The sequence below is a fragment of the Triplophysa rosa genome, linkage group LG18, assembly GCF_024868665.1.
Source record: "Triplophysa rosa linkage group LG18, Trosa_1v2, whole genome shotgun sequence".
In the NCBI taxonomy this organism is placed as follows: Eukaryota; Metazoa; Chordata; class Actinopteri; order Cypriniformes; family Nemacheilidae; genus Triplophysa; species Triplophysa rosa.
This window is the reverse complement of record NC_079907.1, coordinates 21,693,651-21,721,587: the sequence shown is the minus strand read 5'-3', so window position 1 is coordinate 21,721,587 and position 27,937 is coordinate 21,693,651. Positions and strand designations below refer to the sequence as shown.

Below are 27,937 nucleotides of genomic sequence, written 5' to 3'. Positions count from 1 at the left end.
GTCGGACAAAAACATTTCACTTGTCATTGTCATTGAGCCATACAGTTGATGTCGGACCTAAATGGTAGACCAACTGAAAGGCCTGTTTTGCCATAACATCACGGCACTGCGCGAAGTGTCAAACACAAATGTTTTGTGTCGTTTTTGACTGTTCAAATCGGTCAAACCATGAAAGGTGTTTTTATGGTGCAGCAAAAGTTTATGTTCATGAAGGGGGGAAATGCGAGTATTGACTGAGAAACGGAGATAAAAGTGGCTTGTAAACCTGAATCTGCAGTTGGAATGAACCGAGCCGGATGACTTTCTAAAACGTTTAACGAGGCTTAACGTACTTAAACAACAACCAGGTAAGCTCAAATTTCTGTCAAACATGGTCATGAACACTAGCTGCAAAGTTCGAGTCCTGATTAAACGGATAAAGTGATTAATGAAGAAGAGGACTGTTATGGAAAGAGTGAGAGAAAGAATAAGAAGAGGTGGAACGATTTTAGCAACAGAAACCCAGATCATCAGATCAGACAAAACAAGACAAGGTTACACAGTAGGAGGCCACACGTCGTCCTCACTCCACATGATGGCTGTTGAAGAGATGTTCAGGATGCAGAGGAAATTGAAGGATAATGGAATTGTCAAGTAGCATCAGTAAAGTGGAGAGACAGGTCAGGACCATCACAGCGTGTGATTAGATCAGAGCTCAAGTAACTCCACACGGAAGACAGCAATCCCACAGCCACTAGACCCACGTCATTCACCAAAAATAGCGAGTTCTAACACATCGTTTAAGGATTAGTTGACCCAAAAATGTTAATTAGAATTTACCAAGACACAGGACTGAAAAACTCAAAAGATTTCTGGATTTCTTCTCCACTGAAGTTCTTAAATTCCATTACTTATCAAACAGACAGACTGTTATGTATGTTACGATGCTACAGTACATTTACGGTACTTTCATGGTGCTTTATCCTGTCATTTTTTAGATACTTAAAAGAAGAGAATGTAATTCTGTGGTTTGAAACAAATTAGGGTGAATAAGGAAAGAAAGAATTGTAATTTTTGGGTGAACTATAAAGAAGTCTTCATTTGGCATGACATATCTTGCTGAATTTATAAGGAGAGTTGTGCAGTCTCAGTAGCTTCAGATCTTAAATGCTCAGCTCTGTCAGGTCCCTTATGCCCTGTAAATCTTGTTCATTTAGCACAGTTCCAGAGGCTCGGGTAGTTTTATGTCTATCCTAATGACTCAAAACAAAGCAACTTAAAAGCCAACCTCATCTCGCAAGCTAATGAACAACCCATAGAGACCTCACAATGGGCCGAAGAACAAATAGTCCAGCTCACAGGAACACGTCACAGACAGGGTTGTAAAAGCACACAGATGTTGATGCCAATGAAATGAAGTCTGGGGATTGTGAGACTAATGCGAACAGGAATGAAAAAAGCCAAGAGAAAAGCTTTCTTGACAAGGGAAGTTAAAATGTCTTCACGCTTGTCAACAAAGAGGGACAAGCCAATTGTTTTAGCATTTCTGTCTATTCCATCAATTCCCAAATAAGTAGGGTTTCCACAAATACATGTTCCTGACGTGTCCAGTTCTAGTATTTAAAAATCATTAAGAGCAATTTCCAATACAATATTTTAGAGATCAGCACCGTATATGGTGAATGCACATAATGAATAGCATGGAGCTATCATGAACTAACAATATACCATATTTTCGCAGAATTTATTGGTCTTTGTTAATACAAAACAAATACAGTTGTATGAGGCGCCGCATAGGGTTTAAACTTTGCTAATCAATACATACACATATGTGTGTTTTCTGAAGTCCACAGTCAACTCAGCCATCTACCAGGAAATTTTAGAACACTTCATACTTTCTTCTGCTGACAAGCTTTATGGAGATGCTGATTTCATTTTCCAGCAGGACTTGGCACCTGCCCACACTGCCAAAGGTACCAAAAGCTGGTTCAATGACCATGGTGGTACTGTGCTTGATTATACTGTATATCGTCGCTGTCGAGCGGAAACCTCCTATGTCCAAATTTGGTCAATTTCATATTTTTTCACAAATCGATGCTATTGGTCAGTCCCAATGTGGGTCTGTTATTTTTACAAATTATTAACCAATCTAAAGTGTTGAAAATAGCTTGAGAGCAAATCTCTTAACTCCATTGGACACTTCAACTGTCTGAGAAGTCTCGTAACTCCACCTCTTCTTCACTCCGCGGGAGCTTCTCGGCATTACTTCTCCTGATTGAAAGTTTTTTAAACAATAACGAGTGAAAATAGTTAGGTTAGGTACATTTGAGTAGGTCTGTTTTGTTCAAAATCGATAGCTGTAATGCTTCGGTGCAGAAGGAAGCCCGTGAGCCACGAAGGTAAGTTTGCGAGCAGATTCGGCTAATTTCTGCCTATTAGACAGCCTAGTCAGCTCATCGTTTTTTGTATTACATCACTTATAGTTCTTAATCCTTTAAAATAGAGTTTAGGAAGATGTATGTAACCACAGTCGTTAGCTTTGGTTAACAATTGAAGCCTTTTCTCTTGTCAAGAGGCTCAACGCGACCGCCGACTTTATTTGCGTGCAGATTAATTTCCGCCTATATTAGACAGCCTGTTTAACGTTTTATTTTGGTATTGCATCACCCATAGCTCTAACGTTTAAAATAGAGTTTAGGAAGATGTATGTAACCACAATCATTAGCTTTCATTAGCTTTTAAAGCCTCGTCTCTTGTCAAAAGGCCCAACGCGACCGCAAAGATTTTGATGAACACTGCTGGCAGCAGCGACGTCTGTGTCCGTACCATTCTTATCAATGACAGTGTAATCTCGTATCTCCCTGCTCCCAAGTTATAAACCTTGTATCTCCCATTAAACATGGTTTTGGGGAAATGTTGTGTTAATGTTGGTACACAACAGTATATGATAGCAATATAAGGTATAATACCAACTTTAACGATACAATGTTTAATAACTCAAAAAAATGCAGTTTTTTAACTTCATGAAAAATAATGGTTTTGGAGATACGAGGATTCCGCCCGACAGCGACGATATATATATAATATATACTGTACAGTATACTGTATATATATATATATATATATATATACAGTATATATTACTCACATATATAGGTATACTATCGGATGTTCAAGCAAATACATGTGAAATACATGTGCATACTAATATGAAATCCATACCAATACATCTTATGTTGTATTGGTTAAGTATGCATATAACTTGCATATGCATGTAAACTATTTGCAGACATACACCTATAGACACTCGCTTATACATATAAAGTCGATACAAGCATATATATCTAAAAACATTTAAGAACAAACTTGTTCCATGCATACACGCATGTAAAACACTCGCATATATGTATATGCGTATGTTTATAGATGTACTGTATATGCATGTAGTTTAAATGTATACGCGAGTGTCTATAGGTGTATGTGTGCATGAAGTTTACATGCATATGCGAGATATAGTATGTTAGTATGCACATGTATTTCACATGTATTTGCTTGAACATCCGATAGTATACCTATACAGGGCTCTATACTGCGACCAAAATGCTCGCAAATGCGATCGTTTTTTTATAACGTGCAAGGTAAAATTTCCCAGAGTCGCATTGGTGCGAGTGCGTAAAACGAATGTTTGCCCCGCCAAAGAATTATTTTAACATTTAATGTGATTTACGAGTAATGAATGAGGTGCTTGTGATTAGTGCAGGAAAGAGCGAGCAGAGAGCTCGTGCACTCCCTCTGTCTCCAAACTAAAGTGTGTGTTTGACTTCATTCGGTGTTGCGCAGACCGAACGGCATAAAAGCATCGGGACAGAGCGCTCCATATGTTTTTAAAACGCTCTCACGGAACATTGATGTGATATTCCGATCGTTCTGCGCAGAGCTTAATGAAGTCGAACACGTCGGTTTCTGAACTGTCTCTCTCCCTCACATCTTGATCAAAAGCAAGGTCGGAAGACAGAATCCATGTTTCACGTGGCGCATTCGGAGAATATTTTTACCTGGATTGCAGCTGGATGTGAATGTGCTCAAAAACATGTTGCCTTTTCTTCCCTGACAAGTGTTCCGCACAGGCAGCAGACATAAAGGAAAACTCCTATCTAGTGAAGTGTTTTCCATGTTTTGCGATGTCCTAACAGCTGTGAAAAACAAATGTCCGCTCAATGTCCGCTAATGTCCGGCGTAGTGACTCACTTGAAACGATTCATTTTGTTGAAACAACTCCTATATCAAACACTGAACTCATGAGACTCATTGAGTGCGTTTACATGCACAGTCTTACTCCGATTAGCTTAATAAACTGATAAAGTGTAAGTCATGTAAACGGGAAAGCTCATATACGGAGTAAACAAACCCGCTCGGCAGAGGTAGTTTTTTGCCCATTACTCCGATTTCGCGCTGCATGTAAACTTTACTTTACCTTAACTTTACCAGCCTTTACTGGTTTTCTCTCAGTTTTGTTTATGTGCGCATGTCTGACAGCGCTATAGTAAAAGTCCCAAACGGAAGTTATAGTAAAATAACGCATAAAAGTCCACTCTCGAATCATGCAGTTGAAGTAAAAACGTCAAAATGAAGAACTATTGTTGCATATGCAAGTGCTGCGGACATGAAAAGAGATACAAAAATACAGCTTCTGACCGTTTTCCCGCTGCATTTTTAATTACAAATCAGACTTTTAACTATGACGTCACTGCACGTGAGAAACCCGGCAAGTCTCAAGCTTCCATGTAAATGCGGTTTTCTTCATAGCCGGTTTATTACTGTGCATGTAAACACATGAAAACTGGTTTCATTTTAAGTTGATTTTTGATAGATGTCGGTTTATTTTTTGCATGTAAACGCACTCAGTGACTGAACCTATCATATCAGTCACTGAAAACACATCAGAACTCAAGCTTGCTTAAACCATTTAACAAGAGTGGTTAGTAAGATTAAGTATTTAAAGTTTATTTATGACAAAGTGTAGTAAAGTACATATATAATAATTTAGTTCTGAGTTACTTTTGAGTTTTGAGCTAGCTAATTTGATTTAATTTTATGTGGTAAAAATAAAGAAGGCCAGTAGCAAAATTACAGCTTTTTGCAAAGAGGGCAATAAAGGAGGATTGTGAAGAGTGACAGGTTATATTTGTGTCATCATTTCATTGCCAATATATAACTTGAATATAAAACTAAATAATAACAACTGTATAAAATAACAAATACACAAAGTTTCTTTGCATTTATTTTGGATTAATTGGGCTTGCAAGTGTTAAAGCGCAAATTTGAAGTGGTCTATAGCCGACTATTTTAAAAGATAGAGTGACAAATTAACAGAATGATTCATCAACTGAGGTCATTATGCAAGGTCTTTATGAATACTATAAAAAAGGGTGCGACCAAATTTTAAGTTGGTGCGACCAACTGAGAAAGTGCGAAACTTTATCCTAGTTTATATATGTTTATATGTGAATAATTGATATGTATATGCATGTGTTTTATATGTATTCATAAGCAAAGTTTGATTTAAACCCTATACGGCGCCTCATACAATTGCATTACATTACAATACAATGCAATACAATTGCATTAACTAATGTGAACAGATATCAAATTAATTGATTTCTTAGTAACATTTATTAGTAAAAGTAACATTGACTAAAAATAATAAATGCAGAAGAATACAAGTTTTGATGTATGATTTTGTGTATGTACTTAAGACTAAATCTTAACTAAGACAACACAGGGAAGCTATTCAAGGATTCACGTTTTCTACCGCCTTTAAAAACTTCGCCCTTGGGTCTTCATCTCCTTGAAAACAAAGAAGTTGTACAATTCCAATACTAAAGAACCAAGGACGCTTGAATTTACCTGGATATGTTCTCGATAGCCAACACAACCTCTCTGCTGCCTCCATCAGGAGCAGCAATGCTCCTACTGCAACATTAAATTTGCACTGCTCTTTATAATTGCATATGATCTGTATAGCTGTTACAGTCTCAAGGCTGAGTGAAGACTTTTAGTGAAACCAGTCCAGGTTTTTTATCAAAAATAAGACACACTTGTTTTCAGGGTCATAGTAAGGGCACTTAAGTGAAACCAAAACAACAAAAGGCTCTAGAGAACTTGGGAGCTGTGTCAAGCCCATATGACGAAACAAATTAGAACGTTGCATTGAAACCCCATATGACGACTAAAAGCAAGAAAGACAGGACAAGAGAACAAGAGATGTTACAACCTTTCTTTTGCAGCAAATTTGCTTGCAAGATTACATTCTGGACCAACACTGCCCCCTAGAGGAACACTGTCAATTCACATCACAAAGAAAAAGTTTACCCAATAATTTGCCACCTTTTACTCCATTTTTTTTGTGGCGTTAAAAGCCATGGTCACTGTTTTCTTTCATTGCATGACAATGAACAAGAACAATTGTACTTTTTTTTATTTTTGTTTCCAGTATTTGAAATAACATGCAGGTGAGTAAACAATCAGAATTCTATGAGCCATTTAAAGAAGACCTGCTAGGAATACACAGTTTCTGGCCAATTGAATCCAAAAACTGAAAATCAGATTGTTGATTATATTAACTCAGTTATCAGCCAAAACTTGCTACCAAAAAGACTAACTACATCCATCAGTTTGGGGACTGCTATACAGACATCCAAATAAAGCACATAAATTGAACAAGTGACATCACTTTGGAACAGAGTTCTATGACTTTCAAATCCTTTGCTCAGCATAACGTAAATCACTCAGCAGGTGCAGACTCACAGGGACACTGGGTCAGCTGTACTGTCTGAGGAAATCCACATAGGCAGTTGGCAGGAAATCATCCCTTCTGACTCAGCCAGAGGAGGAGAAGCACTGATATCTCAGCATGACAGACGTTCCATCAAGACAGAACGGAGGAGAGAGAGAACGGAACAATGTCGCTCTGAGTTTTCCCGCTTGGCTGGGTCCTGAGAAGCTTCTGTGCTAGGTTTGACACGTGTGTGCGTGTGTGTGTGTGTGTGTGTGTGTGTGTGCGCGCGTGTGCGGGGTTATTTGCTGAACTTGTTAATTGACTTCTGTTTGACCAAGGATTCTCCAAAACTGATTGTGTCTTCAGAAAAATGACAAGCTCATTAATTTTAATATGTGACTGTGGTGAGGGGGGCGTGGTTTATCGAGGTCTTCGGCAGGAGAGAGAGAAACAGCCTCCGGAGAGGAGGAGAGAGAGACAGCCGGGAGGGGTTTGCCAACCCCAGGGCACACCACCATCTGGTCTTCTGCCAGTTGGATGGCTGAGTCCAGCAACGTCGGGCGGTGGCACTGGACCCACTCGGCCGTCCTCTTGGGAAGCCGAGCGATGAACTGCTCCAGCACCACGCGGTCGATGATGTCCTCGACGTCGCCTTTCCCAGCCAGCAGCCATTTGCGGCAGGAGTCCCGGAGCTGGTGGGCCATCACGAAGGGCCGGCGACTGGAATCGCTGACTATGCTCCTCCGGGCTACGGCCGACCCTCTGTAGGATGGCCCTCTTCAGGTCGTTTAAGACCAGGAGGTTCTGGACGGGCAGCGGCCGGGCCGCCAGTTGCGCTTCCCCCGACAGAAACGGCAGGAGTCGCCTCGCCCAATCCTCCGGGGCCCATCCGCTAGTCTCCGCCGTCTTCTCGAAGAGGTCGAGGAACGCCTCCGGGTCATCCTCTGGCCCCATCTTCGATAACGGCAGGAACGTGGCGTGTGTCGCTGGTACGGCCGCCCCTGCCCGAACTCCCCGGTCCACCCAGCTCCGGAACCTGTCTTGGTCCTCTTGTTGGGCCTGGAGGATCGTCTGGAAGCGGTGCTCCTGGTCACTCCGAAGATCCAGCAGCGCCTGGTGTTGTTCGCGGTGGAGGACCGCGTGGGATGCGATGATGTCCGCAAACGGCTTGCCCGATGTTGCCTGCATGATGGCGGTGGCCCTCCTGCTTCCTTCCTGGGTTTCGGCACCAATGTAGCAAAGCTCAATAAAACGGAAAAGGAAGGAGGTGGGAACCGACGAACATTCAAACACTTTAATCAAAAATAAATAAACAATAAACAGCAGTAAAAACAGGCCGGCAGCCCCTCACGGACGACTGCCGGCCACACGAACATAAACAAAACTTAACATTTCCGGGCCCAGTCCTCTCTCCTGTCGTTGTTTGTTGGGTCTTTATATACCGTCTCCCTGCGCCCTTACTGGAACGAGACACAGGTGTTGGTTGTTTGCATTTGCTCCACTCACTCACCGCTCGTCTCCTGGCTCTCTCTCCTGCCGCAGACCTCGCTAAACCATGCCCCCCTCGCCACAGTGACCCATTGTGTTGAAAAGGTACCTATCTATTTCAGTAACTATTTCAATGGTTTATGATTTGATTCTTAGATTATAGATTTATCATATGACTTAATGCAAGGGAAACAGCGTCGGTCAATCTAATATTCAAATGATTTTACAGTTTGATTTAACAGACCGTAACATGTCAGTCTTGTTTGTCTTTATGTCTTTTATTTTGAAGTGTAGTTTTGTAGTTCAAGTGTATGGTCACTGTAGTCTTTTTGTGTTACCTCACTTTGCCTTTGTCTTTTCTTAAGCTATGTTCACGTCAGTCACTATTGTAAAGTGAGCATTATGTAGCTAAGCCATGTCTTTATTTTTGTTTGTTCCACTGTAAATAAATATTGCACTAGGTTTAATCAACTTTCAGCATTCAGTAGACATTTGTGACACAAACAATAACACTATTGACAGACAATTTGTTTCTATGTTCATTTCAAACAGGAGACAAATATTTTATATTCTCTATAATAATATCAGCACATATAATAAGGACTTTACATCATCTAAAAATACATATTCATCTTCAGTTCAGTTAAGTTTGTCTTCCTGAGGTCCACGACTATTTCTTAAATTGAACAGCTTTTTTGTGACAGTTATCTGTAACAATTAAGCAAAATTAAAGGGATACTCCTCCCAATTCTGTCAGGAATAACTCACCCTCATGTTGTTCGACAAACGTAAGCCTTTCATTTATCTTCATAACACAAATTAAGATAGTTTTGTTGATGACAAAGCTTCTGACTAGGGATATAACAATTCACTGTGAGCCGGTTGAAAATCAATTATGTGACGATGCATGTTTTGAACAGCAAGGGCCACTGTGTTTACTGCAAACTTCGTAAACATGGATATGCTGATATTTCTTAAAAAATCTAACAAATTCAAGATATGAAAAGCACAAAGTCTTAGTTTGTTTATGTTAAAGGGACTTTTGTATTTTTATTTATTTATTTGGAAGTGGTATAAAAGGGATAGTTCACCCTAAAAAAATGTAAATCTGTCATGGATTACTCAACCTCAAGTTGTTCCAAGCTTGTATAAATATAAAATAAAGACCATTGACTACCATAGTAGAAAAAAATAACACGGAAGTCAAAGGTGCCCCAGAACTGTTTGTTTTTCCTAAATTCTTCAAAATGTTTTAGTTTGTGTTCAATAGAACACGCACACAAAAAAAGATTATACAATATTTTTTCTACTATGGTAGTCAATAGTGCCCCAGAAACCTCAGTTGCTAACATTCTTCCAAATAACTTTCTTTGTTTACAACCAAACAAAGAAATGCATACAGGTTTGGAACAACGCGAGCGTGAGCAATTCATGACAGAATTTTCATTTTTGGGTGAACTATCCCTTTAAAATTGCAATTTAGTTTTGTCGTGTGACAAAGATATTTTTATTTTACAAAGAAAGGTGCAGCATTTGAGCAATAATAAAAGGGCACTTCTTAATTTCTAATTTGTGTTTACTGATTTAGTAAAAATGAAAGCCGACCACCTAAGCTGTGGTCTTCACTTCCACTGCCAATGGAAATCAATCTGAAGAGACTCACAAATCGTGTTTTTGGATGGCATGAAACACAGAATCTATACCGGATGCAAACGGATGTAAATCTGTTGTAGGTGTGCTAGACGTGCCATTTGCAGATCGATCTGAATACTGTATATCGAGAGTGTGTCGATAGTGAGAGAGAGAGTGAGTCAGTACTGCTTTCAAATCACTCTCATGATAGTTTGATGTCATACGTCACGCACTGCATAAAGTCGCCACACAATTTCTAAAAGGAGAAACCGAGGAAGGATAATCCAGAAAGTATGCCATTGACAAGCGGCACAATGAGGAGGAATGTTACACTGGTTAAAATGTGATTTTTTTTTTTCGAAATTCATTGTTGAAAACATTTGGGATAATGTAAGTACGTAAATGAACAAAATATATAACTCTCTTCGAGTGTTTTTTGCAGATTTTAATAAAAAATCCTACATATTGTGCCTTTAAAGGTACAGTTCGCCCCAAGATGTTTTATTATCATTTACTCTTCCCGATGATATTCTAAACCCACTTAAATGTCTTTCTTCTGCAGCACACAAAAGTAGATATTTTGAAGAATGTTGGTAACCAAACAACACTGGACCCCGCCGACTTCCACTGCGTGGACACAAAACCACTAACGTTTATCTCAAACCATCTTGTGTGTTCCACTGAAGAAAGAGTCATAAACAGGTTTTGTACGATCTAGGGTGAATACATGATGCCAGAATTTTAATCGATTTATTTTTTGCTGGCAATTCAAAAGTTTGATATCATCATAACAGCACAGAAAATGTGTCAACCAGATTAGAACTACAAGCATGAAGATAAAACATGAAGAGCCAGTAATAAGATGAAAAACAGCTTGAAGACAGGGTGAGCAGAGGGCGACAAAAGGCAGGCAGAATAGATCAGAAAAACCTTTTGAACAGTTCTTATCAAACACAGCATGTTGGTATATTAAATAACATCATGATAAAAATGAGGGGATTTGAAGTGCTATCAAGACAGAGCTGTGTACCTGCACTGGAGACATGGGTAACTTTTTCAAGGACAGTATTGTACAGGTGGGGACAGGTGGCTTGCAAAAGGTGTAACAGGCCCCATCTGTATTTAGCCACACTTGAGAAAGGCAGATGCTGTCAACTTCTCATAACACCCCAATTCACACCCTGACAAAGCCCAGCAGACAATTATTATGACATTGTCTGTATTTTAGTGCAATGCATTCCTCTTGATCAGATACAGTAACTCACATGAGCTTTAAAGCATCTTAAAATCAACGGTCTCAACCCAAACTCACTTTGGCTGACATTACTAAACAATTGCATGTGTATCTCACAAAACCTAGCAAAAAAAACGGTTGTTGAAACATTATATCTTTTTTGATATTACTTCCACCTAGGATTAATCAATTCAGGGCTCGCAAAATCTATCACTGCCCTGCACACTATATAAATATTTAGTACAGTATTCTGCACTATAGTAAATTGATAAACTGTAGTAAATAAATACTTTATTATTTACTATGTTAAGGTTTAAAAACACTACAGTATCTAGGATCGCGTTATTTCATGTGGACAACTATATTACTACTGTATAGTTAAAAATGGAAAAAAAGAATTCAGAAGATTCAAAACATAAAAAAAAACACTTTGGGAAAAATAAGCTGGATTTGGGGAAAAATTAAAATATATTTCATAGGGCCCTGTGAAGACCTTGGCCTGGTTGCATAAAGCACCTTAAGTTTTTCCCTTAAGTGTGACACTTAAGGGGTGATTTTCCTTTACCAAAGACAATAGGAGAATAACTTAAGTAAAACTTAAGGTATAAGGACACACTTAAGGGAAAATTACACTTAAGGTGCTTTATGCAACCGGGCCCTTGCCTTCTCTTCTTCAAATGTTTGGAAAAGACAATATCTCTGATTCAGATTCTGGCACGGATTTATTCATGTACCAAATTGTTCACAGAAATTTCAGTTCAGTTAAAACCGAATGCATATTCGCAGCGATGACTGCAATTCGATAATTTTATATGTTGATATTTGTGTTTTGAAAATGTTTTTCATTTATGTTCCAACTCCTATCCAGTTTTCTACATAAAAATACAAAGTCATTTTATTTGGGCTAGTTAAATTCATGTTGGGCTTCCACAATATGCAGAATGCCTGCCCGAAGGGCTACGAGGGATTTTCAAAATTTGCGAGCCCTGACTTTGTTGTTCCCTTCACTCTTAAGGTCGCTAGATAAAAACATCTAAATGTCTAAATATAAATAAGATGTAAGTGAAAAGGTGAAAAGAGATGCACTTGCACCCTCATAACGCGATTATAATAGGATTTTATTACACGTTACCTCATGTAAACGCAATAATTTGATCTAAATGATGTGATTAACCTCATAATCGAAGCAAGATATGTGGCGTACGGCGGTTTTAATCGCAAAAAGAAGGCATGTAAACGCTTTAATCGCATTTATGCTGCTCTGACAAATGTGCATGTGCTTCTGTCACGCATCTTAAACGCAAATTGATGGTTTTACCGTCAACACAACACTGTCACTGTCTCTGATCCTTTTCTTCACACAGAAACACAATAACCATAAAATACACCAACTTAACGGTGTTTTGCATTTGACGCGAATAGGCCTATATCGAAACGAGTAACACACACCTATTGTATTGATACACATCGTTTGTGCTGTGTATATAGCAAATAATCAGACTCATAAAACTTTCATGTGTTCTCATGTCATGTAAACATGTTACTGCGATTAAGTTCTTACTCTGTCTGATTATTGGAATAATAGCATTATTGGTGCGCATGTTAACGTAGACTGGTCTTGGTGGTAGCTAGCTTTCCAGCTTTAATCTTTCCATTTAACCTCCTTTTATATCGACATTACCATGCATTTTGTTTTGGTAAAATACCTATCCATTCTTGACCTGGAATGCATATACACTTTCATTCATTTTCTGTTCTTTTGAAATATGGCCGGGCAAAAAAAATCGACTTGTCAATGAATCGTTTTTTTTTATGTGGTTGATTCAATATTGATTCTCATAGTTTCTGCAAACGTTAAATGCAACATTAGATGAATGTAAATGTTAATATTTTAAGGTAATACAAATGAATGGTATAATCAATCAGCAAAAAAGTACAAAGTTACTATAGGTTATGGTTATTTTTTCTAAGATTGAGCATACTGTTAGTCCTACTGTTTTTTGACACTGTTCATAGGATTGCAGCTTTCATGTTACAGCTAATGTTTTGAGATGTATATCTTTTCTGAACAAGGCATGCAACATCTCTGACAAAATTATGGCTACTCATTTGCAACAGAGAGGTGGCTTCTGTTTTAGTGTTTACCTAAAATGTAATATCTTGTTTAATATCCAAATTGCTTAATATATATCATTTTTTAAATTCACCATTGGTAACCTGAAGTTTACTGTTCACTTTTAGAAACAACAATATTTTTAAACTACATAAATTGAACCGAGAATCGAATCAAACTGAAATCCTGCCATAAAAAATCTATTTGACTTTTGCTTACACGGAAAAGGGATCTGTTCACACAACACAAAATGGATTCAATGTACAAACAATTTATGCTCTTATTTTCTGTCACATTTGACTTTCATCATGTATTAAATGGTTACTGAGTGAGCATTTTTAAACACATAGCCTATACAAGTATACACATACACAATTTGATGATGCACAGGAGTGTGGGGAAAAAATCTGTTTTACTATCATGTCTTTCCTATCCCAATGACAGCTACTCTCAGTTGCTGTGTGAGAAAGTATTTTATCATTGTGTTTATTACTATGGCAAATGTATTAGATAATTACTGTTAAACAATTAAATCAGATTTTATTACTAGCAAAATGACAGTGCAGAAAATGTGAAAAATGGTTTCTTCCAGCTATGACATCAAATATCCAGAAGATGGCCCCCTTGTACCAGCCATTTACTCTATGTGGCATTAGTTTGCAGTCAGCCCAAAAACAAAACACAAGACATTTGATAATGCAGTGTAAGTTGCTTTGGAAAAAAAGCATACGTGAATGCCTGTGTGTTTAGTTGCAGCAACTTGTCATTCTGTTGAAAACTATGAAAAATTCCACCCTTGCAGCAAATTTGCATAAGCGTTTGCCCAAGTTTTCCTGAACATACAGAGCAGATCTGGTTATACAAATTAAAACCAGTATGAAAACAGTTTGCAAATTAATGTTTCTGCTGCGCAGCTAGAACACATGTATACAGCGGGTTTAAAATCCTGAAGCTATCAAAGACATTTAGCATTGGTGTGTTCTCAATTAAATGGCTTTATCCAAAGACTTTCAACCATGTTTGAAAGATGAGATCATAGACAGTCAATAAGCCATTGGTCTAATTACTGTATGTAAGGGCAGAGTCATTATTTCATCTCACTATTTACTGACTGGCATGCGGTTGACAATCTCATTGGCTACTTTCAGTGGAAAGACATATGACTATCAACAAAAACCAATCGGAGCACTGTGAGTGCTATGATGAATCAGAGCCGCACCTCTTTATCCAGTCACTCTCGGAGCTATAATACGAAATGTATTTATTAATAATGCATTGACTCACTATGCTGTTGAGGTCAGAGTCAAAGCTCCCACATGGGTGTCCAGAGCCTCCCAGTGCCTCCATCCCCTCTTCATCCCACATGTACGTTCCACCAGAGCTGACTGAGGGTGAAAGGTCCAGAGATGAACCGTGTGGAAAATCGCCCACAGGAGACAAAATCTTGCTCTCAAAGTCATCTTTGCCAGCTGAAAAAAGACAGATAGGCTGTGATATAGGCCCAATCCCAATTCTACCCCTTACCCCTACACTTTCCCCTACCCCTCCTTTTGGCGCGTTCACGTGAAGGGGTAGGGGTGTCTCAATTCTCTTTTGGTTGGAGGGGTAGGGGTAAGCGCCAGATAGCCCTTCAAACGAAGTTTTTTTGGGACCTCACTTCAAACGAAGGGCTAAGAGAAATTTCCAACATGGCTGCTCACTCGAGCAAGCAGACCCAAATGTAAGTATTAATTAATTAATAAGGATTTTTATGACAATTTTTCATTTTATTTATGTTACATTCAATCTTGTGTTTGTATTTACGGTGACATTCTTTTAACGGTTGCAAAAAAAATCGCTAAAGTTTGTTAGCGTACAGCACTGATTGCACGATTTTAGAAAATATATTTTTATGTCATATACCCGGTGCATCGGCGCATGTCCTCTGACGTGAGATAGCAACGACGTATGATGACGTATACCAGTGTAGTAGTGGTGTCCCATTTCTTAGCGGAAAATTTGTAACCCTTCCCCTTGCCACTTTGTTTCAAGGGGCAAGTGGAAGGAGCGAGGGGTAGGCGAAGGGGTAGAAAATATAATTGGGATTGTTTTAAAACGTTCTAAAACCTGACGGAGCTGCCAAGTAGATAAATGTGCACTTCAGACATTGGTTGTTCATGAAGTTTGGAGGTAAATGCAGCCTCAACAAGATAACAGACCAAACATGGGTTAAAAATTTGGTTTCTTTTAAGTTGGAACACTTAAAAGTAGGCGGAAGATTATGAGGCAGCTCACTAGGGTTTAGAACCGAGTGAAAACATCAGAAAGTATGGGTAAAGTAGTTTTGAGTTTACCAAGTACAAAACAGTTCTTAGTCACACCTGTAAGGCCCATCCCTGCCCAATCAACAGTTTCTGACAAGAAGCTGTGCAGGCTGGCCGCTGATGAATCCTCATTGCACTTAGTAATTAGAACGCTGTCATCCTCATGCAGTCCTGGAACATCCAACCCCTCCTTGTGGACAGACAGCAGCAAGATCTCACCTCCATTACCCAGATTGTCAAAGTCATCCATATACTCTTCACTAGTGTCATTGTGCTCCAGGGAGGAAGAGGAAGAGAAGGACATGTCCTCTAAGACGTCCAAAGAAGGGCCCAAACGGTGCTCTATCTCTGCTTCATAAGGTGTCTTGTCCATGGTAGTTTCGGCACTTTCAACTTTGCTAGTTCGATCGAAACAGTTTTCTGAGTCTTTGTTCTTTTTACTTACCTCTTCTTCATTTTGATCAGCCCTGGCTCCAACAGTGCCACGATACTTGGTGAGTGAAGGGCGTGTAAGTCTATAGCTAAGTGACGAAGGCTTGTTACTTGAAAAGCTTGGTAATAAGGATTTCTTCATTGTGACCATTGGCTTAGAGCCACCACTTGTACTTCCAGGTGGCCTTAAAAACCCAAACTTGCTTGATTTTTCCCCTGTTAACACTGGATTAGGCTGAATAAGGGGTGACCTAGCCACTGGGGATTGTGCTAAAGGCCTGGGAATTTCATTAGCAAGTTCTGTAGCTTTGTTAAAAGAGAATGAACGGGTCATGGGTGGGTGGGCGGGGGATGCTGCCCTCTTGAAGTGCGTGAAACTCTGAGAGCGCACTATGTTCTCTTTAGAGGCCGACTTGAGGCTGTCATTGGATAAGGACAGTGGGTTATCCAAGGTTCTTGGCTGGGATGAATGACCCAGTCCAGACCCTGAGGAGCAAGATCCATTACGCCCCTTAACACCGGTCATTCCATTTAGAGTGGCTGTGCCATTATAGAGGGAATGCCTTGTGGAAAGGCATTTGGGGGTATTCCTCTGGGGATAGGTTTTGTTGGCCTGGGGTACAGATTTGGTAGCACTACTCTGTGCAGTGGGGACAACAGTCTTACATTTAACTGTAGCAGAGGATGGCTTTTGAATTGCCATTACAACTGGCTGAGGGCATGCAATTAAACTGGTCTCTTCCAAACTGTCAGTGTGCTGAAACTTATTTCCCTCTTCACATTTTCTCCATTTAAGGGATGGCACGCATGTCACACTATGTTCCCCCCCTAAAGGTGCACTTTTGCAACCCACAGAAGAGACAGGGAGGGCAGATCCTTGAGGAAGGGAGGTTATGGTGGTGCCTGGGGGACGACTAGCAAACTTGGGTAGTCTGGAGACCATGCTGAGCTGTTTGAGCGAGTTTCTTTCCATCGGCTAACTGCACCACCATGAATGTGGAGACAAAAAGATCTGCAAAAAGAGAGAAAGAGGAAAAAATGAAATTTCGGTCAAAGCAATTGTTTTTGCTGCACAAGTCAAGATCTTAAAACAATTCTATTATCCAAGGCTACAAATCTGTAGTCTTGGATCGCTGGTGTTACATGCTAACTGGCAGCTGATGAAAGGTAATTAAGATGAACATTTTCCTCCAATAAAATTCTGCCAGTGTCAAACATTTTGAGAAGCAAACTGTAGTGTGGCTTTCAACTCCAGATGAGTCTTCTTGCATGGGTGCGTTTTAAAAAAAGTCTTCCAACAGTTTTACCTGGGATTGTGTTTGTACAGTGTGACAAGCAACGATAATAAAGGACTATTTAACATGTACTTAGCACAGCATCAGTTCAGTTCTCATTTTCTAGTTCACACATAACGTGGGAGTTTAAGGTACTGGATGCAAGCTACAGGGGAGAGAAAGTGCTGCTGACAGGCCCATTTGTAACCCATCATCCGATTTACTCTGACTAATCACTACAAATCTGACCACAGCCCTAGACTGACAATGACTGCACCCTTATGACTGAACATGTAGTTGTATATTAAGCTTACACCTTAGACCTTCCTTTGCTTGATAAGGCCAACATGAAGATGAACAATAATAATAAGCCATTAAATGGTTTAATACTAAACTATAATATTAAAGACATCATATGAATTGCTTAACCTTTTAAACAATACAAATGAAGAGGTGAAGGCCACATGGGTACTGTAGGATAACTTGATTCAGGAACACAAGAGTTTATTCTTCAATAGATGATAAATGTTCAAAAACCAGCAATAATTAATGCACTGGAGGGAAATATCATGACCAAGTAGAGATATCACCATATCAGATAAGAGTTGGAGAACACAGAGTATCTATTCAAGAGTCAGACAGAGTGATGCTCCCGTGACAACAGCCAAGATCAGTGGTGGAGTCATGATGTTTCTCAGCCGTTAGGCCTCTACTGTGAGTATACAACAGGTAAAGGTTCTACTGAACTAAAAGTAGAGACCTTCAAGAGCTGTTACAAAATAACAAAACAAAGAAACATCTGTGAGCAAAATATGATTGGGGTGTGCCATGACTGAGCTTAGAAAACAGATTTGTCATCTGCTGTTGTGTAAGCCTATCTGTCTGGATGAGTATGCTACCCAGTTCTATTTATAAAGGGAGAGTGATGCTGCAAGTACCGGTATCAAACCATCAATTAGTTTCACATTTACTGTCGTCTGCAGGGAGAAAGAGGCAGTAATAATCTGGTGCAGAGACAGACACATATAATGGATATCTGAAGACCATAAGTCATAACATTTATGAGGAATTTTGTACCCTTGTAAACAATTTCGTGCTCTAGTGGTAATTTAATAACTGGCTGCATACAGTACATATAAATGGTGATAAGAGGGCACACAAGTCACATACAAAGTGAAAAATACAGATTCACAGGGATCACAAAAGGTTAAATATAGAGCATACATTTGAGCCATCGGAGTACTACACTAAAGGTGCTTTAGTTCTTCACAGCGATGCCATAGAAGAACCATTTTGGTTCCACAAAGAACCATTCAGTCAAAGGCTCTATAAAGAACCATCTCTTTTGTGAAACAGAAAGGATCTTTGGATGTTAACGTTTCTTCTATGGAACCATTTAGACAAAGAGGTTCTTCTATGGCATTGTGAAGCACCTTATTCTTAAGAGTGTAAAGTAAAATTACTTTCCTTTGTTAAACTATTTTATTTTTAGAATACTTAGAATACCTATTATTATTGATTAACGGTTATCTATTATTATTGATACATAAATACAAAAATGCATACAAAAATACATACTGGTCAAAAGTTCTGGATCACTTAACATAAATGTTCTCGTGATCTTGAAAATCCTTTAATTTCAAGGTGTTTCAATGTTTGACATTACTTCTGTAGACAAAAACATCATTTGCATTTTATAAAATATATAAATATATATATATATTTTTTTTTAATGGATTACTTGGACCAAATCTGAATTAAAAGCAGCCAATAAGAGTTCAGCATAGATGAAAATACCTTCAATACTGTTTAAAACGTTTCCCAGGTTGAGACCTCAGGTAGCTGGATGATACAATTTTACGAACAAATACGATATTGCAAATTCTAGGTAAACGGTGACTACTTTGAAGATGTAAAAATATAGAGTACATTTATTTTGGATGCTTTTAGTTACAACATAATTCCCGCCATTACAATTGTGTTATTCAATGGTTTTGATGGGTTTACTATTATTCTAAATGAGGGGGGGATCTGTTTAGCTAATACACATTTATGTGGCCAAGTGCCCTCTTTGGATATTAATCCTGGCTGGTGGAAAGCAAATGAAACTCGCTTCCCAAGACGTTGTCTCTGCATTCCCGGGACATTCGTGCCATCTGAGAGGGTGTTTTCTCCGCGGGTCTAACTGTCAACAGGCTCCACACTGTCCCCACAACACGTAAACATGTTACTTTATTAAATAAAAACTAGCCAAGCTTTGAATTGAGGTAGGCCTGCTATTTTTATTTGATGAAAAAACTTTCTGACGGAAATAAACTTTGCCGGTTCTTCTGTGTTTTCGTTTGTCATAATTTATTAATTATTTAAGTTATTTTCTTCCCTGTTTATTTTATGCTTTGGATTTATATTATTTTATTTTTTCACGATTGTCCAAAACGCTGCAGGTTCGTGAAAATGTGGTCATATGTGAATGCAGGTGCTGTTGTTGTTGATCTATTCGTCATGCTGTTGTTTGCATGTTAAAATAAATCTGTAAAACAAAATGTTTTGTATTTTTAATGCGTCACAGTCCCTCGTCAATTGTAGCTGCGTCTCATTTCGAAGTTTGCGTCCTCCGGAGGCAGCATGTTTTTTTATTTATTTCCAATTTAATATTAATATCTTATCAGTTAACGGTTTATGTTTGGATAACGAGCATCTGTTCTCGATTAGGGAAATGAACCGAAATGAACATAACTAGTGGTGATAAAATAACAAAACAGCCCCTTTACAGACCACAGCAAACACCAAAACACTTTTGTAAGTTGTGCCAAAGGATAAGAAAAAGTAACACCCAAAGCTCAATGTTTGAGTCTGACCCTGTCTGTCTTCTCATACTATAATAAAATTCAAGGCATTATTCTTCCACGTCCGTTCAAGAGGGAACGATGGAAACTAATATTGCTGACACATGAGCAATGGCGTTGCCTTTTGAAGAAATGTGCATTAGTAGCTGAAGAGTGGCTACTCCTCTTGAACTCCTCTTGAATCTTGAATGACTTTCTCATCAGCCGAAACACACTATAAAATAACAAAATGCCCCAGTGTATAACATATCTTAAAATTCTTATGAGGCTTTATCTGACAACATTCTAATGGTAAGTACCTATATTGTTGGAAGTTTGAAATATGTTAGTTAAATACGTTCGGTCTTTCTTTAATGATACAGTACTACTATAAACTTAAAAGACAGTGACTATTTGCTTACCTCTATGACACATATTTGCTTTTGTTCACTATTTGTTCTTGTATACTATATTGTGCTTTGAAAGTGACTAAGTGTGCTAGCGATTAAACCACCCAGCACATAGCAATGCTTACAAAGTGACACACAAAAAAACGAATAAAACTCAATAAGAGACGGTGTTAGAAGATCAGGAGTTTCCTCAGTAACTGGAGCATGCTATGACTAGCTTTGCCTACAGCATTTCTCTTTCTGATGGCTCGTACCAGGGCGATAATAGATGGTAATTCCAAGGTTAAACAGTATGAAATATTGTATACCACTGCACTAAATGGGTATCCTATCCATAGATCAGGGATTTTTATAAAAGAGAATTTAAATATAAAAGCAACAGCCTGTGATGCTGTTCTCTAATAGATGGATAGGGCCATAGCTAAATAACAAATGTAACATGTAAGCAGAGATATGTTCACAGACCATCTTAGGTTTGCTTACTGGGGGTCTACAGAAATCTTTTAAGACACATATTTTCTTACTGTCCGTTCACAAAATACACAATTATTTTTACAGTTTGCAATGAAAATTTCAATATTGTTATACATTCTCTCATCATACTATCTTACTACTTCAATCAAATGTAACAACTAGAATGGGGTATATGCATACTGGGTGATGACGTATTTCTGCTACGTATTCCAAACACTACGTCATCGACAACCAAAAATGAGAAGGGCTTTAAGCTATACGTTTCAAGCTTCATCCACAAATATGAAAAAAAAACATTAAAGGCGGGGTGTCCGATTTTTCCGTTGTTGATGTTCAAATCACCAAAACAAACACACCCCTACCCCCATCTTTCACTTTCGTCAGCGAAAGTCAGTCGGCTCGACTAATGTCCATCCTGTGCACCTTACTGCTGATTGGCTACAAGGTTGTTTTGGTACTCGGCCCGACTTTGTCTAAACAAGCGTAATTCGGAAATCGGACACCCCGCTTTTAAGTAGGCTTGATCACGGAGGCACTTAACAATGCACTGAAATTTGAACCATTTCTTAGTAAACACATCGTCATCGCTTGTGGAAAAATGACCTCAGCGCTATGAGAGCGGAAGTGGCTTAGCTGGCTGAGATTTTAGTGGAAGTACATCATCACCCCGTATGCATATACCCCATTGATCCCATTTTAACATCGCATAGACAACAGAGAAGTTCAAATGTTCACACTATTTTTTGTTGTATTTAGTTTGTGTGCAGTGAGATAATGCTTAATGTCCTTGAACAAAATTGAATAAGGTTTTTGTGCCCTCTGTAATGAAAAGGTCTCACAAAATGATACGTGTGGTCAGATGTTTATGAAAAACAAAGGGATTTCCATTAGTCTTGTGCTACATCACATGGCTGAAAAAGCTGGATTGTGCCAAGGCTTTGGGGGAGCGAGTTCTTTTATATCTGAGTGTATGTATAACTCCACCCTTACACACATCTCACATGGAAACAGGAAGAACATCTGTCTGTTTCTGAGAAAAAATAATCACTGACGCACAACAACAGAAGCAAGAGAGTGCAGGTTGAATACTGTTTTGGTGGAGAAACAATCTGAAGAGTTAGAGAATGTTAGCTAAACTGTCAGGCCACACTCTTTTAGAGTAAAGTAGTCAGGTGTGCGGCACAGCACAGTCAGGAAAGCGGGGTGAGATGGCGCAGTAAGCGGCAGAGCTGCTCGCCCCCGCTTACCACTGGAAGCCGAAAAAGTATCACAATTAGACCAGATCTGCAGTCTAGGCTACATAAAAGTCACCTTCATCTGAAAGTGTAACCAACAGTTTCCAGCCAAATTAGATCATATTGCGTCCTTTAACTTTTATAGGAGGAAGTATTCTTCCCACAGTCATAGGACTATTAGTACACATTATTGTATGACACAGATTTCTTTTACAAATCATAAAAGCATCCCTTGCAAGACATTCCATTTTTAATACCTCCTAAAATGTAAAAAAAGACACAGGTCACTCATGAAAATAAGCAGCGATAACCTTCTGCTAAACGGCTCCATTTATATTTTATGGATTTTGAACTATGTGAATTGTAGGCCTATTGCAATTAGATCTTCCTGCAATAACATAAGTAACAACTGGGCCAATGTCATTTGTAGTATTTAAAATTGCGCGTATGAGCACAGTCGAACGAACAGCCATGCTAAGTATACTTTATTTGACTCGTACGCATACACAGGCGTTTAACACATGTGCATTGTGACAAATTGCAAATTTGCCACCTCGTGTATAAACTAAAAAAATTGACAAAAATAAATACGTATGCGTGTTTACAGAGTATGTGCGGCTACAAAAATTTGGCGGTGCGTGTACAGTATGCACATTCAATTCTGTGGACGAAATTTGCTGAGTGTACGCGCAAAAAGTAAAGCATATTTGGGCTTTAGTCCATAGCCTTCTAAGTACCCCCAAAAGCTCATAGAACAAGCACTGTGTGGGTACAGACCTCATCCCTAATCTACTTGTTTGGTCCATTGTGTGTCTGTGAGCATTTGATGGTAGCGATTGCTGCTAAAAGTACATATGCCTTATGTCAACAGCACTTGAAAGTCAGGTCTCCAGGTGCCAGACACACCCTGTTTCACCTGTATTTAACACTGCTATTGTTGTGGGTCTGAGCATCTGTTGTGAACAAAACAGAATAACGTGAACTCCTGAAGGCGTCACGGTTTGTCCAACAAACCAGTAACGCACAGGGCTGCGTTTCCCAAAAGTATCGCAAGCCTACGTTGATCGTAGCTCCATTGGTGACAGTGGTTTTAAGATCAACTTTAGGTTACGATGCTTTTGGGAAACGCAGCCCAGGTCTGTACACCAAACAAACAGCAAGTGCTGGCTCGCTGCCTACCGTCAATATGAGTTCTCTTCTAATTCTTGTTCTCTTCTCTTGTTAATACTATAATTCCTTGTCCACCACATTGAGCCCATCGCATTAAATACAACCTCAAATTGTGGCCAAAACAGGGCTTGAAATTGCGACCATCTTGGTCGCATATGTTGCCTAAATCTTAGCTTCAAGAGTCTGCCCAAGATGCGGTTTCACTAAGTTTTTGAACACAAAAACAGTATTTATGTCTATAATAAGCGAAGCTACGGCTGTTCTTTGCCATGCAGGCATCCTCCGGCCTGCCCAGACAAATGCACAAACCACACCCAACCAACTAGCACAAGCCCAGTCAGGGAGGTCACATGAATTATCTATGGAGATCAGATATAGGATATCAGAGATACCCAAGAACAGCAGAAGGGAGAGTGACGTTCAGTGAGGGGGATGATAGTGTCTATTTTTATGTTGAACGTTCAAGTACTAAATGATCTCATGGACACTCGCAAATGACATAAAACGCATGACACAAACCCTTTATCCAGTATGGACTTTAGCCAGAGATGCTAAATCCTAGACTCACCAGTATCAAAGAAGCCTAACTGGATTGTTCACCCAAAAATGAATTTTTCATCATTTATTCATCCTCATGTCATTTCAAACCTGTGTGACTTACCTTCTTCTGCTGAATACAGCAGAAGACATATAGAAATAAAAAACATTGGTGACCGAACAACACTGCCCCCCTTTGACTTCCATTGTATGGATACAGAAACATTTCTCAAAATATCTTCTTTTGTGTTCCACTGAAAAAATAATAATATATGTACTACGAGAGGGTAATTAAGTGATGACAGTATTATGCTTGTGTGGGTATCCCTACACAAGTTTAACTGTGATTTACTACATTTTTTTGGTGAAACAATTTATACTCAAATATTTGAATATATTTTGAAGCTGTGAAATCAATTAAAATCCTTTTTAAATTGACTAAATGTAAGTAACAAATTAAGTAAATCTGAGTAACTCAAATATTTCTATTAGAATTTACCAAAATAATATAATTTGTTAATTAAATACGTATTTATTTTAATTAAATAAACTTAATATATGTACATTTTAGAGAAATTAACTGTTGATGTTAAATTAAGTTTTTTAATGTGTCCCCCTGAAAAAATCACTTAAATGATTTTAAAAGATTTTGTTAAGTAAATTTACGGCAGCTGTTTATTTTTGTGATATTTACTGAGCCAATTAATTATTTTTTAGAGTTACACAAAGTGTGTAAAATCAACATACACATTTGTATTGTCAAGTCCATACTAACAGACATCCAGAAGCAATCTGCATTTTGCAAAAATTATTATACTGATTATAAAAGATCACTTATTGTACCATAGTTTTGCACATACTTTATATGCACATATGGCAATATGTCTGTTTGCAGAGGTCTGCCACATGCCAAAAGCATCATTATCTGTATCTGACCTTACTAACCACAAATTGTCTGCGTTAATCATTCTTATCACAAAAACTAACACAGATTTTTAGTTCCAATGGGATAATGGTAAAATAACATATTGATCACCTTGTTTAGGACTATCTCTTTGAACATACATGCTGTACAGCCAGGATTTTTTTTAAAGATTAAATTAGATGCTTTTAATTTAGGGCTGTCAAACGATTAATCGTGATTAATCGCATCCAGAATAAAGGTTTGTGTTTACATAACATATGTCTATGTACTGTGCATATTCATTTTGTATTTATAAATACAAACACATACACAAGTATACATATTTAGGAAATATTTACATGTATTTATTTATATTTACCAATAATTGAAATGATATATAAATGTTTATTAATTTTTAGAATTTTTTTAAATATAAGCATGGATGTGCATGTGTTAATAAATACAAAATTATTATGCACAGTACACAGATATATATTATGTAAACACAAACTTTTATTCTGGATGCGATTAATCGCGATTAATCTTCCCTAGTTTAATTTCATACTCCCGTCTGATCAGGGAATAATAATTATTTAAATGTTTTAAATCGGTCACTATCTTTATGCTGGTAATGTGATAGCAAAATGAATAATATGATAAAGAAGAACATATTGGCCCAACATCACCAATTCATGTTCCAAAATTGAAGGCATTTTTGTATAAAAAATGTTTTATACAAGCGTACACTATATAATAAAGAGGCAATAATTTTATAAAAATATTACATTTACTCGCCCTATGGGATTGTATGCTTGATTGAGGTGTTACACTAAAGTAAAACACGGTGTGTAAAGTAGCCTATAACACCACTTCACTGACAGATTTAATAAATAAGTTTATTTAAAAAAAAGTGATCATATCACTTCATATCAACATTTTACTAACCAGCCTGCTAAAATGGCACAATAAAGCCACTGTAAAACGACAAAATTGTCTGACTTTCACACATATTTTATGTAAACTTAAAGCATTAAAGAGCAGTACTAATCTATTACCCTAAACCAATAGGCCTAGCCTACTATAAGAAACATTTACAAAAATATTGAAAATAGTCATAATACGATGTAAATTGAAGATCTGTTTAATGTTTAAAACATGTGGTTTTCTATAGGAATAGCGGAACTGTTACCTCTGTTACAGTACCTCTGTCCATCAGCATCTGTCACAGCAACTAAAGAGCCGGCAATGTAAACAAAGCCAAAACTAACTACGCATGATCATGCCACTATGCCTAAGCTATAATCTAAAGTAACATTTAAAAAAAATCAGCAACAGATATATAAGCGCACATAGAATGAAACCGCACCTTATCTGAACGGCTGCCTGGGCAATTTCATCATCCGATTCAAGGAGAACACAGCTGGGCGTGGGAATCCGCCATAGAAGCTGACACTGTTTAAGTATGCACCCAAGAACTCAGTCAATATACAGTAGTCGATTCATAAGATGATTGTGTGTTCCTCTGACACTATATCATTGTAAAAGGCCCCCGACTGACTGCATGTCTTGCAGGCATGAGACCACTCTGATTGATTGTGTTGTGTGAAGACAGCTGACACTGACGTCAGCATTCTAGCGGCCCCAACCAAAGACTAGATATAACAAGACGCCGCAGTTCTATTACTTAGAATGGCGAAGAGTGCTGCTTCAGCGAAGAAAGTTCCGCCTTCAAGTGCTACGCGCATGCGCAGTATATGGAACAACGCAGGGGGGAAATGTTTTTAGTGCAATATTAGCGTAAAATACAATCTTTATGGTACAGTTGGTATCATAGTGGGAAATATTTTTACTATGACCTCAGCAAGCTATTTTTAAGATGTGGGTCTTCACCTATTTAAGTAGATAGGACTTGGTCTTGTGTGAAATGCTCGCGTTGCAAATATAGCTGCTGAATGCGGAGACTTTCCTTAAAGGGACTCTGGCCCAACTCACGCTGCGGGTGCTGGATTTAGGATATTTCCCCACCTCAAACCCGGAAATATCGTCTGCGTTCAAGACACCTCGGAAGTGGAATATTTCCCACCACAAACGCGGTATAAACGTCTGGATTTACTAACATTAAAAGTATTTAGTAACATTGAAACATGAATGTTACTAATGAGCATTAAAACATTACAAGTATCTGTTAACATTAAAAGAGCACCGTTCCATAAATTTAATATTAATAAAATTAATGTTACTAATGTAAATAACATTAAAACAAATATATTAAATCCGAGGTGTGTCGAAAGGAGCGTTAATATTGCCTTCATCCGAGATTCCCACTGTATAACTCATCAATAAGGTATCTCCGTTTAAAATAGTGCAGCACACTAAACACTGTTCCGTAACTCTGCATTATGTTAAAATAGAATTAATAAAAAATATATATTAAGACAAATCATACCATACTTGACAAATCAAACATGTCATACCCGCCCCTTTTCAGGGCATGCTCTTCTTGTTCCGCTTAACTTACCTGGATCAAATTTCTAAAACGTTAATGACCACTAGATGGTACTGTGTGTTTAAACTTTGCCATGTTTAACTTTTTCTGCATTATTATTATGACAGGACATTTCCATCTATGCTTATGAAAATGGAATTTATATAAATAATCAAAACAATACTAAAACAATTTTCAAAAAATATAATAATAGAATATACTTATTATTATTATTATTTCAACTGCTGCTTTGATCTGATGTATTAAACATGCATATTTTAACATTTATTGTTGTACAAAGCTTATGGCCCTTTTAACGTTTTTAGACACATATTGCAATTATATGACAATTGAATAGCAATCGCAAAGAGTCAATCGAATGACTGATATGAATCAGGGGCATCATGTAGGCCTACCAATTTTTTTAGGGGGCACAGTGTGCAAAACATACAGCAACATGTACATACATTTAAAGCAATATTATAGAGAATATCTCTTAAGCGTTTTCAAAACATTCTACAAATCATTGCAAGAATTAAATTACAACGCTATCCGATTGATATATGAATAATTATTATTACATTATTATTATTATGTACATTTTTAAGGTAAATGCATCAGTCTGGTGTATTTTGAGAACAAATATCTTGTATAAAATTATGTG

At 38.0% G+C, this 27,937-nt stretch overlaps 1 protein-coding gene across 1 annotated transcript in view; it reads right to left on the bottom strand.

Moving 5' to 3' along the window:
* ccser2b (coiled-coil serine-rich protein 2b) overlaps window positions 1-26,415 on the bottom strand; it is a 70,199-nt gene extending 43,784 nt beyond the window's left edge. Inside the window, exons 1-3 of the mRNA XM_057357838.1 lie at window positions 26,155-26,415; window positions 15,585-16,971; window positions 14,509-14,693 (exon numbers count right to left, since the gene is read on the bottom strand). Coding sequence (XP_057213821.1) covers window positions 14,509-14,693; window positions 15,585-16,932 — 1,533 coding nt within the window. The 5' untranslated portion in view covers window positions 16,933-16,971; window positions 26,155-26,415. The remainder of the gene's footprint in view (window positions 1-14,508; window positions 14,694-15,584; window positions 16,972-26,154) is intronic.
* Window positions 26,416-27,937: the final 1,522 nt, after the last annotated feature.